The sequence below is a fragment of the Dermacentor silvarum genome, chromosome 10, assembly GCF_013339745.2.
Source record: "Dermacentor silvarum isolate Dsil-2018 chromosome 10, BIME_Dsil_1.4, whole genome shotgun sequence".
NCBI classification, from domain to species: Eukaryota; Metazoa; Arthropoda; class Arachnida; order Ixodida; family Ixodidae; genus Dermacentor; species Dermacentor silvarum.
In genome coordinates, this window is record NC_051163.1 from 48,350,803 (window position 1) to 48,364,809 (window position 14,007).

General features: G+C 44.6%; 1 protein-coding gene across 4 annotated transcripts in view; it reads left to right on the plus strand.

The window, feature by feature from the left end:
• The first annotated feature begins 290 nt into the window (after positions 1–290).
• The window catches only part of LOC119431169 (cysteine-rich with EGF-like domain protein 2), a 34,007-nt gene continuing 20,290 nt past the window's right edge, over positions 291–14,007 (plus strand). For all 4 annotated transcript variants that reach the window (XR_007463974.1, XR_007463975.1, XM_037698642.2 and 1 more), the window contains exons 1-6: positions 291–426; positions 2,410–2,604; positions 4,539–4,621; positions 5,967–6,030; positions 9,007–9,115; positions 13,494–13,582. Coding sequence is in view for 2 of the 4 variants with exons in the window: in XM_037698642.2 (XP_037554570.1) it covers positions 2,419–2,604; positions 4,539–4,621; positions 5,967–6,030; positions 9,007–9,115; positions 13,494–13,582 (531 nt within the window). In the remaining 2 variants the exon portion in view is untranslated. The remainder of the gene's footprint in view (positions 427–2,409; positions 2,605–4,538; positions 4,622–5,966; positions 6,031–9,006; positions 9,116–13,493; positions 13,583–14,007) is intronic.

The following is a 14,007-nucleotide window of genomic DNA, read 5'->3' on the forward strand; positions in this document are numbered from 1 at the left end:
TTCCTTATTTGAGAAGCTGTGTGAACAGGTGTTGTACACGCATAGATGAGGTTGTACGCGCTTGGTTCGGAACTGATGGTAGTAGCTTAGTAGGCGATATTTACTGCCTAGACACACGTCCAACTGCCTCTTTTAGTAGAGGAAAAATAGTTAATGCAAGTACAAGCTCCCGTTGCCGTTATCATCGGCGTTAACCAAATCAACCGACAAGTCAGGCAACTGAGACAGCGAGAGAGCGGTGAGCAATGAGCCAGCCCAATCGCCATCGTCATTGCCTCCCACCCGGAGAAATTTCGTGGACGGCTTTTATTGGTGGCTCGGCGTAGATGTTGCGTGTCGCTGATCGAGCGTTTCGTTTAGAATACTCGATCACGTTGTCTTATCTAGTTCCGGGCATCTACTGAACCTGCCGTCAGGAGCTGAAAGGCAAGTCACGGTCTGGAGCATTTCCTCACTCGCAAACCTGCGATCGCCAATCCATTCATTCGTCGCCGCGAACTAGAGATGAGCATCATCGATGACCGGTTTCGGAATCTACAGCTGATTTTGCTTTGATTACGACCTCTATTCAGCTCTTATTGTTTACTTAGATGATCGATAGGAGCTTAATACATATCCTCAGGCCATTTTCTTTTGTACAAGTCGCCCTTCTTCCTTTTGCGTTGTACCGATGCAGAGGTTAGTTTCGTTCCGCAAATGGAGTAATTGTTTCTGCGGGAGCGTGGTTATCGAATGTGAAAATTGTTCCTCGTTATTTGTTGACTGTTAAGGACATGCAAACCGTGCCATCAGCTCTTCGTGTTCGTTATCGCTAGTGAAGATTGTTAGTTTTGCCCTAAAGACGCACATCACCAGATGACGTGTTCATTTCGGAATACACCTGCTCTTTAGCGGGAAATAAAAGCGACAAGGCCCGTTCTACAGATAAGTTGAACGTGATGCCGAGCGTAGTCCTGTAATGCTGCCGCGAGAAGAACTTCCTGCGCGGCCTCTGACTCTGTTGTGCATAATTTATACCGTTTTCACGTGCGCTTTCGATCCCCTTCCGCAGTTTGCACAAAGGAGCCAATTGCGATCAAGAAATTCGATCCCGATAGGACTCGATCGCGATAAAAAGTGCGCAGTGCAACACCTGTATTACTCCTAGTTCAAGCGGCAAGCATCGGAATCATGCTTTAATTAGTTGAGCATTTGCGCACGGCGTGTTGCAAATTTACAACTTCATTCATACACGGGTCGTAAAGAAGCTTTGAATAAATCTCCGGTCGTTAAAAAAATTTCAATGAAGTGTTGAATGTGATGACAGCCAGTTTACCCAAGCTGTAATTTTTGTTTTACTGTAGTTTTCCTTTTCTTTGTGTTTTGTTCCTTTTTTTTTTTTTTTTGCACATCGGCTGTGCTTTGCTCGAGTTTATCAGTCTATCCATCCGAGACTGAAGTGGCCCAATTTGTTTGTTGTTCCTTTTCATCTTTAGCACCCCTGGCTTAAAACCGCACATTTAATTTACCTCGTGTAGGAAACCCTGTATGTTGTTTGCTTATTGTTTTACTTGCGGTACCCAATTAAATCACCTTCTTAGAAATTACAATGGAAGAATACCATGACATACATTACTTTATGTGGTGTCTACAAAGGTACATTATTGCTAAGTATTTCACTGTGAATGATGTACTTTCAGGATTTGCCCAATGTCAGCACACACACACTGCATGCCCTTTCCTCTGCAGGCAATGAGAAAATTTCGCCAAATTATAACCTTACCCAAAATCATAATTACTGTGCAGTCTTGGAGATTGCTACTAATGTACCTATTCAAAGCAGCCTGTGGAAGTGCTCTTAACCTAAGTCCTAAGCGTTGTGCTTAAGTGGCCGTGTCCTGATAGGGCAGATTGCAAAAAATTGCAAATGATTGCAAATTTTACTTCAACATAGATGCACATTACAGAGGCTCTGGCATTCAGTCATGAAGCTTGAGTTTGCCTGTGTGGTTCCTGGCCATGGAAGTTGCATTGAAATGAGGGTGGGATTCAAAAGCACTCATGTACCATGCTTTAGGCGCTCGTTAAAAACCACAGGTGATCAGACCCCGGCCGCGGTGGCCGTATTTCGACGGGGGCGACACGCAAGAATGCCCGTGTGCCTCGCATCGGGTGCATGTTAACGATTCCCACGTAGTCAAAATTTCCAGACACCTCCACTACAGTGTGCCTCATAATCATGTCGTGGTTTCAGCACGTAAAACTCCAGAGCTCAAAAAAAAAAAAAAAAAAACGCACACAGGTGGTCAAAGCTAATCTAGAGCCTTTCACCATGGTACGTCTCAAAGCTTAGGGCTTTGCGTAAAACCATTCATCCATTAATTATTTCTCGGTTGGGTACTTTCAACTTGTGTTGCCTCTATTTTGCAGGTTACCCGCATGGCTCCAGCTTCGGCTTTCCTCCGTGTGTCGGGGCTTCTTCTCGTTGGCTTCACCGCCGTCTGCAGAGCAGAAGTGCAGTTTGCAACAGCCATAGACATCAGCGACCTGGGTGAACGCGTGGTTCGCAAGGACCTGTTGCCCGCCTGCCAGGCTTGCAAGACAGTAGTTAAGACATTCCAAAATGTGAGTTATGTGTTGGTTCCTCTGCTTCGTATCTATATAAACAGAAGTCAGAGTTCTGTTAGTACACTGTGCAGAATCCCAAAGGTACCTAAAATTTCTTTTGCTTTGTACTTTATGGATGCGGAACAAGCTTCCAAAAAAATTTCTCTCTCTATGTTATGCATATGGTAAAGACATTATGTATAGCTACAGTAACCTCACAAAAGGAAACAATGGCAAAAAGCATTTATGGAGAACCAACCTCAGTTGCCATCCAAAAAAGCGTTTAGCATGCTTTGGGAGGTGGTCATTTGCGGCACTGCGTTGCACTAAGTGTTATGGCTGGCGCTCCCCTTACCATTGTGCCTTGCCCGAATGCGGGAGCCAACCGAGCGTCACTTCCTCAAGCACCAGATGAGAACACGGTGCAGTGTCTGTGACTAGAGGCACATTGTTTCAAAATGCTAGCTGTCATGAGGGAAGAATGCGAGGACACTCACTTTAGCACTGTTTCATCATATGGTACCACCGTGCAGTGCTGCATGGTACCATTGGTACCACCACATGCGGTACTTTACCCCTATCATTGAATGTGATCTGATGGGTCGAATATTTTCCGCTATTTATACGTGTATGGTCGCACATTCCAGAGTGATCACTTAGGCTTGTGCATGTCCAAAAATGTACAACACTTTTTGAGCTGTTGCAAAGTCTGATTAGAGAAGGCTCTTTTTCTGTAGGATTAGAAACAACATTAAAGATGTTTCGGATGCAGTAATTGCAATTTGTTCCCATTGACAACTTGAAAGCGGTGATAATTTGCTGAAAAATGGTCACCTGCAAGAACTAAAGCAAAGTGCGCTTGACCGTTTTGCATGCTGCAGAAATATTTCGATCGTATTACACTATAGGCGTAACCCATTTCCTGTCTGTTTGAATACATTTGACTGGTCGCTTTTGAACGCTCCGGCGGTGCATTTCCAATGCTCTAGTGAATAGCAAGCATGGGACATTCATTTTTAAAAGGGTGAAAAAAAATAATGTTACATACGCAGACAACAGACAATTAAGCCAAGGAAAACAGAGAGCTTATTAATGGTAGTGCATTTGCCTGGTTAGATTTTAGCACCCAAGAGCGCTCTGACAGGGCACTTGACATTTGAATAGTCAAAATTGTTCGCTTGGAACACAATTACCTGGTTTGTTCAGAGCCAGGTGATCGTTTGATTCCTCCAAATGCTCAGCTCCGGCGGGTTTTCTCTTGCTTCATTCTCGAAGGGGCTCTGCATTGCTTGCTGCCTGTCGCGGTAGCACAGCGGCTGTGGCATTGCGCTGCTGCGGTCGAAGTCGCAGGTTCAATCCCAGCTGCAGCGGCCACATTCTGATGTGGGCGGAAGGTAAAAACGCTCTGGTACCGTGCATTGGGTGCACATTAAAGAACCCCATGTGGTCAAAATTAATCCGGAGCCTTCCACTATGGCATGCCTCATACTCAGATTGTGGTTTTGGCATGCAAAAGGCTAGAATTTAATTTTTAAATTGCTTGCTGTGAACTGTCAGAATGCAGCAGAAACCATTTGAATGTACCATTGGTATCACCGCATCACCACTTGTGCTATTACACTTTAAAAAAAGTTTGCACCCTTCATGCTTATCTTTTCCCCGAACAGTAGTCATCATCTAGTTTGTGTTCCTTTCCTTTCCTTATTGCTGCGCGCTCAGTATTTCCAGGTCACGAACTGCAAGTGTGTTATCAGCGTGACATAGCATTCTTGACAGGAAAGTAGCAGGTGCTGAGTTTTAAAAAAAGGAAACACAAGCTATGCGACAGATAATGATGATCATTGTTTGGGGAGAAAGATACACCTCAGAAGGTGTAAACGTTTTTTAGAGTGTGTTCTATTAACTTAGCGGTGTATAAAGTTTGATTGTTCTGGGTGATGGCATTTGTACAGGGCATTGAGCGAACAAAAAGGAGCCGCTTCGATGGAGGAGACGTTGACTGGGAAGCAAGAAATATGGGCAAGTACTCGAAAAGGTGAGCAAAGAAGGCTTGTACATGTGTCGTAATGGTAAAGACAAGCCCATGTTTGCACTGTGTCCTTCATGGTTGCATTTGTACTTTCAAAACTTGTTATTTGCACTCAGAAATCTTTGAAATATTCACGACAGGAAAGGTCCGATAACTATGATGAGCCTGTCTTTTTAATTCAGGCACTCTCGCGAAGGGTTTTGTTATTCCTGTTGAAATGGATGTAAGAATCTGCTTGCCGAGGGCAAAGCTTACTCAAGTGAGAGCATGGGAACCAGCTCTGTTTGGTGAAATTTAGAAGCAAGATTATGCTGATGTAGAGCTTAGCCTGCGGAAAAATGTACAAAGAAATAAATAAAAAGCAGTACACTAATAACATTAATGGTTTGACTTCCCACTACCACTGCGTGGTACATGCTTTCAAAAGGGGGTGGTCTCTGTGGTACTGTGCTAGATTTCAGTTACATCACCTCTGAACAGAGCAGCTAAAAAAAAAAAATGTTGGTTTTCATTCTTGCCCTTCAGATTTGTCATTAGACTATTTGTTTTTCACTAAGCTCTCTTTTTGCGTACTCTTCTCGGAGATCAAATAACTGTTGTGTTTGACTAGTATATTGTCTTAGTTCCTGTTTTCTGAGAAGGCAGGGCCTGTCGTATTGGAGCCTTCTTGCGAGTGTAAATCCTTCTTTTCTGTCATTCCCTGCTTGGGAGAACCAACAGCAGTACCCCTCTCTACCTGTTGAACACTCTATAACTAAGCACCACCACCACCCCTCTTCCTTTTTTTTTCATCTTTTTGAACACACTGACTTCCCTTACTCCCTTTGTGCACCAGCTTTTTCGCCTTCTCCTCCATTGATGCTGTGGGATGGTGAGCTATGCAAACATGATAATGATGTTGATAAAAATGTATTTATTGTAGGATGGGGGGGGGGGGGGCTTGAAGGCCTATTATGTGGAATAGGAAGGGTATGCATACATGAAAAACACTGCTAAGAAAAGCAGTTGCTGCTTTAATGAAGAGAAGGCCCCTTGTCAAAACGTCGGCTCCAGCAACATTCCTTGTTCAACTAATGCTTATCATTGCTCACTGGTTTCTTTAGTAAACGTGTATTTCTGTTTCTTCATAGTATTTCTAAATATGCCAGCCTTCGAAATTCGGAATAAAAAAAATGTTTGAGGGCAGCATTTTAGACAAAGAGCGTGCAGGAAAGTTATTAAAACTAGCATAATTAATAAAATGTTTATTACCTGTGTTGCGGATTAAAATTTTGATGTTACGTTCAGTTCGAGTTCGCATATTATAATTCGTGCCTTTCTTTTCTTTTTCTTTTTTTTTCTTTTTTTGCAGTGAGATTAGGTTCATCGAAATCCAAGAACACCTGTGCTTGGAGATAGTCAAAGGCCAGGAACACGTAAGCATATCCATTTTTATTAAGGATATCCGAAAACGATTTTGATGATAGTGTACAAACATGCTGAGTCAGTAGGGTAAGTCCTTCTGATCATTAGGAGACAGATTCAAGCACACTGTGTAAAGCATTTGAAAATGATAAGGTTTGTGATAAGGTTTTGAAAATGTGCATCGCTACCGATTGCAGCGGGGCTGCTCCCCTACGTTTTCAGCCGCGCCGTCCCCCACTACGTAGCGTAGGCATGTGATGTCATCCGGGCGATTGACCTGATTGGCTACCCACACAACATCATCAGGAATGCTTTAAACACGCCGCTGCATTAAGTTCATGTTTAACAGCATACATATGCATGGTAACTTGTTTACCCTTATAAATAAGTACACCATGCAGTAAGATGAACAGGAGCACAGACTCATCTGCTAAGGCGTTCGATTGTGTCCCGATGAGGCACATGCTTTGTGGTGCAAATCACAGATGGAGCAGAAACTTGTTACTAGCCCCCAGAGCTGCGTCGTTTGAAGTGGTGTAAGCGGGGTGGGCTGTGTAGCGAGTCATATTGGGCTTTCCGCTTGTTGACCTGTTTATTTGTTGCAGAGATGTGCGTGCATTTCTGCTGTTTCCCCGTGTAGCGCTGTGTGTGTGTACACGCACGCTAGTGGGTACCGCTGTCCCCTGCCGAAGTTCACTGAATAATTTGTTGCTTCTACATGCATCAAAATTTACTACTGTAAGTGCCAGTGCCTGCATTCAGTACATCTGTGAGAGAAGATCTAATGTATAGCTTTGCTTATTTGAGCGTCTTTTGTATATTGTCTATGTTCATGAACTTCGATTTCCGGCACATTGTGGCCTTTGTCGCAGCATGCTTCAGTCGGCATGCCACCAGGCTAACATCCCCAGCTACAATTAAAGCTTACAGGTGCATTTACCGCACACAGCACCACTTTAATTTGTTGACTGGCTGCAGCAGTGCCCTACAATTGGTAAGGGCATGCCGCAGACCCTCAGGAACATCAGCAGACTTTTGTTTTATGCTGAAACTCTGCTTAAAACATATGCAATTTTATTCAGGTTACAGTCGTGAATGAAGTAGCAGGCTGGCACATGCACACAAGGCATTTCATATTGTTTTCTACGTATATTACCTTAGTGCCCGCAATCTCCATCACAGGCCAATATGCTGCTACTGCTACGCTCAAACATGGTGCTGTTATTGCATTTATCTCCACTAGTACAACAGCGATGGGTAACTTTGGTGACAATACTTTTTCACTCTTAGTAATCGGCTGATTGTATGTTTACTTGCTGCAGTTGCAATCTAAAAACGCGTCGCAATGATATACTGCTTCAAGTGGTGACAACATCGAAAGCGTGCCATCCAGCCCTTTAATATTTTGATAGCTGAAGGGGCTCTCGACACGTTTCCCGACTTGACCGCAGCGTGACACTAATATCTGGTGCCAACATCTACAAAAGGAAAAAGGGAGGAGAGTACCTTGGAAAGGGGCCATGAAGAAGAGAGGAGGCAAAGAACACTGTGGAATACTGGGCACCTGTTATCGCTGGGTCATTACTAGTTGGCCACGACAAATGCATTGCGAGATAGGAGAGTCAGCGCTTCTGTATATTTTACGCCATGTAAGTACACGAATGCGATAAATCAAGATTTTTCTTCGAACCAGTGGCCCACTTCTGGCTGGGAATGTGGATCGTCTGCTACAGCTCTGGCAATGGCAGCCGATGCCATGCGGAGGGGTTCTCACATGGAAATAGGAGCAGCGATGTCTTCTTTGGGGGCAGGAACATGAATGGTACCAGTGCAGTATTACAGTTGTCCTACACTACAGGTGTGTGCAGGGAGTAAAATGCAGTGACTACACACTGTAGAAGGCGTGAGCGCTGCATATCAATGTCAACGCCAGCCTCCTTGGTGAACACCGCGAACATCCTGCAGTTCTGAAAAGAAAGGCACTTTTAGGTGTAACCACAGGTTCTGCATTTGTCAGAGAGCCAAGTTTTGTGTATAATTTGCCCAGAATGATAGCAGCAATATATTCTAACAAGCAGAGATCCATAAAAACGCGTTGTGAAGTCAATTGAGTGTGCTTAACAAAATGGCAAAATGTCCGTCAGTGAGCCGCCATCGTGAGTTAGACTTTAGTGTTGTGATGCCGTCTCTACCTCCCACACAGAAAGCGCGGGTTTGATTTCCGGTGGCGATAAATATTCTTTTTTTTTTTTAGGTTCTAGGTTAGAGGAAACATAAATAGTCTGCTTCACCATATTCACAAGTTAGCTGCAGCGCTTTCTTTTTCCGCTGATGGCCGCAAAGAAATCTTACGAGCGTAATTTACAGACAATTGGAAGCATACATATTAGATATTTATGCGTTATCAGGCAATTATCAAACTGAAATAATACCAGAAAGAGCTACTTTGTAGTTTGTGCATTGCATATGCGCTTGCAACAATGCAACGCCCGCGTTGGCATCTATCCGTTTTCATGTAGCGCAAGCCAGTGAACATTGTGCGTTGTCCCGCCATATCTCCATCCGCTGCACGCAGATTCGTCTTGCAAGTTTCACTCCATGTAGCTCTACGAGAAAAACTGCTTCGGAAAGAGATGCGGAATTACACTCTGTTCAAATCAACCGAAAGTAAACATTTGCTGCCACCACATGAAGGAGGCGGGGCATAGTGATGGCTGCACTGGTGTAAAAGTTGAGGGGGAACGCCGTGGCTTGAGAGGAGGGTAATGTCTAACCACTCGTGCCTGTGTTGGTGTAGCACGCTGACACGAAATTATTGTGAGAAAGCATTGCCTTGAGAGATACCCTCTGTGTCTAGGCGTACGACAAAAATCCTTTCAGGGATCCTTTAATTTATTTATTTACACCATTGATTCAGGATGAGAGGAAGAGATATTGTAGAGACAACTTTCCTTTTCGACTTTCTTGATCTGTGATGACACACGCAGTGCAGAAACATGGCCGCACAGTATGAAGAACACTTGGAAGAGTGGTGGTTCGAGCACCAGGACAAGGAGCCCGATCTGCACAAGTATTTGTGCATTGACCAGGCTAAAGGTGAGGACTGTTTTTCTTCTTGCAGATGACTTCTTTTCTGTCCGATTTCGATGCATGCTTGTTGACAAATCACCAGGCCAAAAAGGGTTTAAGTATTACAACCGTTGAAGTACTTAAACCCTATCTGGCTTGGTGATTTATTTAAGAATTGCAATGCTTTACAAATTGCGCACGTTACGATAATTTTAAGGCATAGCTTTTTCGGTGAACCCTTTCAGACTTTGCTGACCGTGGCTGCTGCTGCCTTGACGTATAGCTCATGCACACGACAGCACTCATGTAACGAATTGGCTTATACGTAGACTTCGGTTAATTCGACTCCAGTTATTTCGATATTTCGCTTTATTCGATCTCAACTGAAGGTCCCAGCGGGCACAACGACATTTCTTTGAGCCCAAACCTTTGTTATTGAGATCTTAAAATTAGCCTCTGCTGGATAATTTGAACTTGACTGGTCAGCATGCATGCACCTGACCCAAATGGTGACCCAAATCGGGTCAGTGGTGACGAAATGGTCCCTCTAGCCGCAGCATCTATCTTGGTGGAGCTTAGGGGACAGCAAATGCGTTGAACACATGCCACCCCGGCCGAAAACGTCTATTTTCGGCTTGCCGTAGACAGATTTTCAAGCGGAAATGGTAGCTCACAATAATGGTTACAGTATTCACTTGATTCTAACATGCGCATTTTTTTTTCCCCCCAATGAAATTGGTCTGAAAATTACATACACGGTGCAGTCGGTAATTACCTGGGTGGTGCAGTCGGATACAAAACCAAAACCACATTTGCAAGTCTTCTCTCAGAGCCAGCGCAGCCAGTGTCATCGACATTGCCATCACAAGATGGCAACAGACACTGTTCTTGCGTGGGGTGACAACAATGCACTGCTTATGCTTTCAGTCTACTATTAGAATAGCTAATTAAAAAATAAGTTGTTTTACATGCTAAGTGAGTGGCAACAACATGTTCTTGGCATTACGGAGAATTGCGTTCGTCACAGGACGAGCTAGCGAAGTGGTTGGTTAGGCGTGGGCGACCATCCTATTTGCGATTGTTGCGAGTCGTTTGAGAAATGCGGAATATCAAACGTGCAATGGACCGTTCAGAGGACATGTGGGCCATAGACGGTGATGAAGGCATAGCTTTCTGAGAGATATGGCGATGGACTGTAGGTATAAATAAATCTATTCTACGAAGGTAAAGTTTGCAGGCATCATCCTTTTCCTGCTGTCAGAATCGGAGGCATGCAACATTTTTCTGGCAGAAAAATCAAGTGCACAACAGATTTATTTGTTTAGGAGGGAGCTCTAATGTGATTTCTACATTAGTTTTGTACTTTTAGCACACAGAAAGTGGATGTGCATTTGATTTGGGGGCGAATTAGAATCGGGCAAATATTACCAAATGAATCAGTGGTGTATTTCAGTGCCATTTCTGCCTCTTGGTTAATTTTATGTGCTGAATGATTCAGAACAATTTCGCCGGTCCCGTCAAGGTTGAATTAATGGAAGTCGAATGTATTATAGCCCCATCTTTACAACCCCTGCAGCTGTGTCTATCGCTGGCGCTGTTCTCTACAGAATCATGCAGTGAAAATACAAGCTGTACCTAGATATCCTCACTACGACAATCTTACACCTTCAACTGCATAATTTCCTAATTCAACTGAAGCTTTCCGAGCCTTTGATTGCCTTCTTGCCAAGTAAATGGAGACAGTGGGCTTCTTCGATTTTCTGAGTTCTAGCAGCCAGACAGCAGCCAGCTAGTTTCAGTCCTGATAAGAAGTCACGTGGGCTGGGATCCCAAGACAACCTGAAGCTGCCCGAAGTTTGCAAAATCGAATGCCGGGACAGCTTGCCAGCTGGCCACAGGATAAACATAAACATGCTACCAGCATGGCAGCGGCGGGCGTGGCCGTTGCATGCTTGACGTAGTCGGTCCATTTATGTGTCGCCAGCTTTAAGATATGTAGTTGCATTTGGGAATATGATCACTTTTGCGAGATTTCGCGTGACTCTGCACAGGACATGCACTGAGCACGTCACTTTGCACAGTGCAACAAATGGCGTGCCCAATGCCACGACGCGAAATCGCGCATAAGTGATCGGGAAAGTGATTGCTCGAGGATGCCTACTCGCAGCAATCACGTCGGCCACCGGCGACCTGATGAGTTGGCATTTTGTCATAATTTGACAGGACACGAAAAAGCAGGGTATCAGGTACACCCGTGAGCAAAAGTATACGGACCAGGGGTTGCGTGAAAAAGCTGATTTTTCCCTCTGCCTATGAACACAACTTGAAATTGAGGACTGCAGTATAAACTTGGCATTGCAAACTTTTCAGTGTGCTCATCAATTCCAGTTTATGCTTGTTAATTATGAAGATATTCACTTTTTTTCGCCGACCCTATGGTCTGTATACTTTTGCTCACGGGTGTACATCTTATACACATAACATTTCGTACCAACGTGCTTGAATTTGATTTCAGAGTGTTTGTTTCTGCTGATGGCGCTTCTCTTCTGCTGCTGTGCAGAAGAAGCTGGGGCTGCGGTTGGTGCATGAAAATGCACGCCTCCTGTGACCAGTGAAAAGTTTCTCACCAAAAATAGTATTGGTAGATCACGAGGGCAATAAGCTAATGTACGTGTGGCCATTACTCAACCAGTGCATTTCTTTAAGATCAACGGCCTATAATTCGAACACATCGGTTTCGAGCTGCCACCCAAGCATACTACAGAGAGACAGAGTGAATACGGGCTTGCTGTGACGCTTTCGCTAACTGCAGAAAAAGGAGATATCCCCGCATATACACAAGAGATGTGAAAAGGGATACTAACAGAGAAAGATTAACCGAAAAGGCACCGCGATGTGTGGGAATGAGCGTCTACAACTTTGCGCACTGCAACTTGCGCGGAACACTATGCAGGTTGCAAGTACACGTGATCAAGAGCGCGGCGCGCTGTTCACGGTTGGGAAGAAGCCTTTACGGGACACACAAACACGCACACAAAAGAAAGCTTCAAATGATTCACTGCCGCTTGTATGGCACCGCCTCACAAGGCGGAACGGTGCGTTAGAATCTTAGAGAGATAATACAAGAAGTAGTGCAATCCGAAGGTGATCGTAGCGAGTAGGCTGGGCGAGGTAAAAGTCCTGAAGCACCCACGTTCCAATCCGTCAAGTCCCCACAAAGATGGCGGCGAGCGCTCATCCTCTTTTTGTCGTCTGCTAGCCAGAGAGCTGCCTGACCAAATGGTCCTGGCTGGTTCTGGCAGCCCACGGGTAGCCAGAACCGTCCAGCCCGAATAAAATGAATGCGTGGCAGAAGTGCCTTGCGTGGTGGGCAGAGCAACCCAAGAAAAAAAATGAAGGCGCTCTGGCTGGCTCTGGCAGTCCACATGTGGTGAGAAGAGGAAAATCAAAGAGGCCCAGTGCAGTGGCAATGTGGGGGTCTCCTCATCTTGCTGGGTTGGCACATAACTGCTGTCGGCAAAGTACAGCGCAGAAAATGAACAGGAAATGAACACTACTTTTCATAAAAATTGTCTTTGACAGATAGCTCAGTTCTGCTCCTATGAGGTTAGACTTTACTTGCTGTTGGGCTAAGGCACGCGTGTTTCTTCACTTGACATTCTCTGTTTTATTTTGCAGTGAAGTACTGGTCAGTCCTATTGTTTTTCTCTGTGGTTTCACTCTGGAGTAGGGAACACAAGCAAGCTAACTACTATCATGGACGCGTGGTTTGCATTTTTGCTGAGGTGAAACCAGACCCGCTCCAGTAGCGCAGTACTGTCTATGCTGTTTGAGCATGAGGGTGCAGGTTCGATTCCCGGCCACTGTGGCCACAATGGGATGCAGGCAGATTGTCTCGGAGTCCCTTGTGTTTCTTAGGGGCACAAAGCACCATCACTGAATAAGTCAGCGAGGTTAAACAACTCAGCGGTTCATTTGCATTGCCTGATACATGTGTGTATACCGCCACTCACAGCTGTACATCCACTCAACTGAGGAGCTGGTAAAGAAGAAACTATTGATTTCAGTTATCTCGTGCATTGTGACAGTGACAGCAGTGAAACACTGGAACAGCATGTCACCATGTGTGCGTAGGGTGTTGTGTTTGTTGAAGGAGAGAAGAGTGATACTATACAGAATACCATTTGAATCGAATAGTGAAGACTATTTTATTCCTGTTCAAAATTTCGAATGTATTCGCACGACCTTAGTAATTTACTAAAAGAGCTATACTTATTTTCTGTTTAGTATCCTTCTGTATGAGCACTCATGGTGAGAAAGGTTGTTGGTGATAAGGTTTGCTTGTGGTGGGGTAGTCGCTGAACTTTAACCCTTACTTTGGGCTTGCTTCATCTCTCCCTCGTAGCTTGCTGCCCGGAAGGCCACTATGGCCCCAACTGCGATCCTTGCACGGGAGGAGCAGAGAACCCATGCAATGGACACGGGAGGTGCAAAGTAAGCTTTTGGGCTTTTTGTCTGTACTCCTCTATTTGTACTTGCCTGATGCGTGCACTGTGTTCTCGCCGCTTAGTTTGCATTCAAGCAAGAGGCAGCGTGAAGGTCGATTCGCTCGCTGGTCCTGCCGCTATTACTCACTCCAGCATTTTGACAGCAAGTGTCCGCAGTGATCGAGAGATGTGTTTATGTTTTCCTGTGCGCACTCGATACCATGCTTGTTAATTTAGTTAGTAAGCAAATGTTTACAAATTTGTACAGCCGATATAACTACTATCGTTACTTCGTATAACTGTCTAATAATTTGCTATCGCAATCGATACTTCGCCTTTCGGGCAAAACTTCAATTTTTTTTCTCGTGTTTTTTTCCCAAAACGTATGAACAAGATTCTACTCTGAGTTCATCCATAGGGATTTCTACAGCA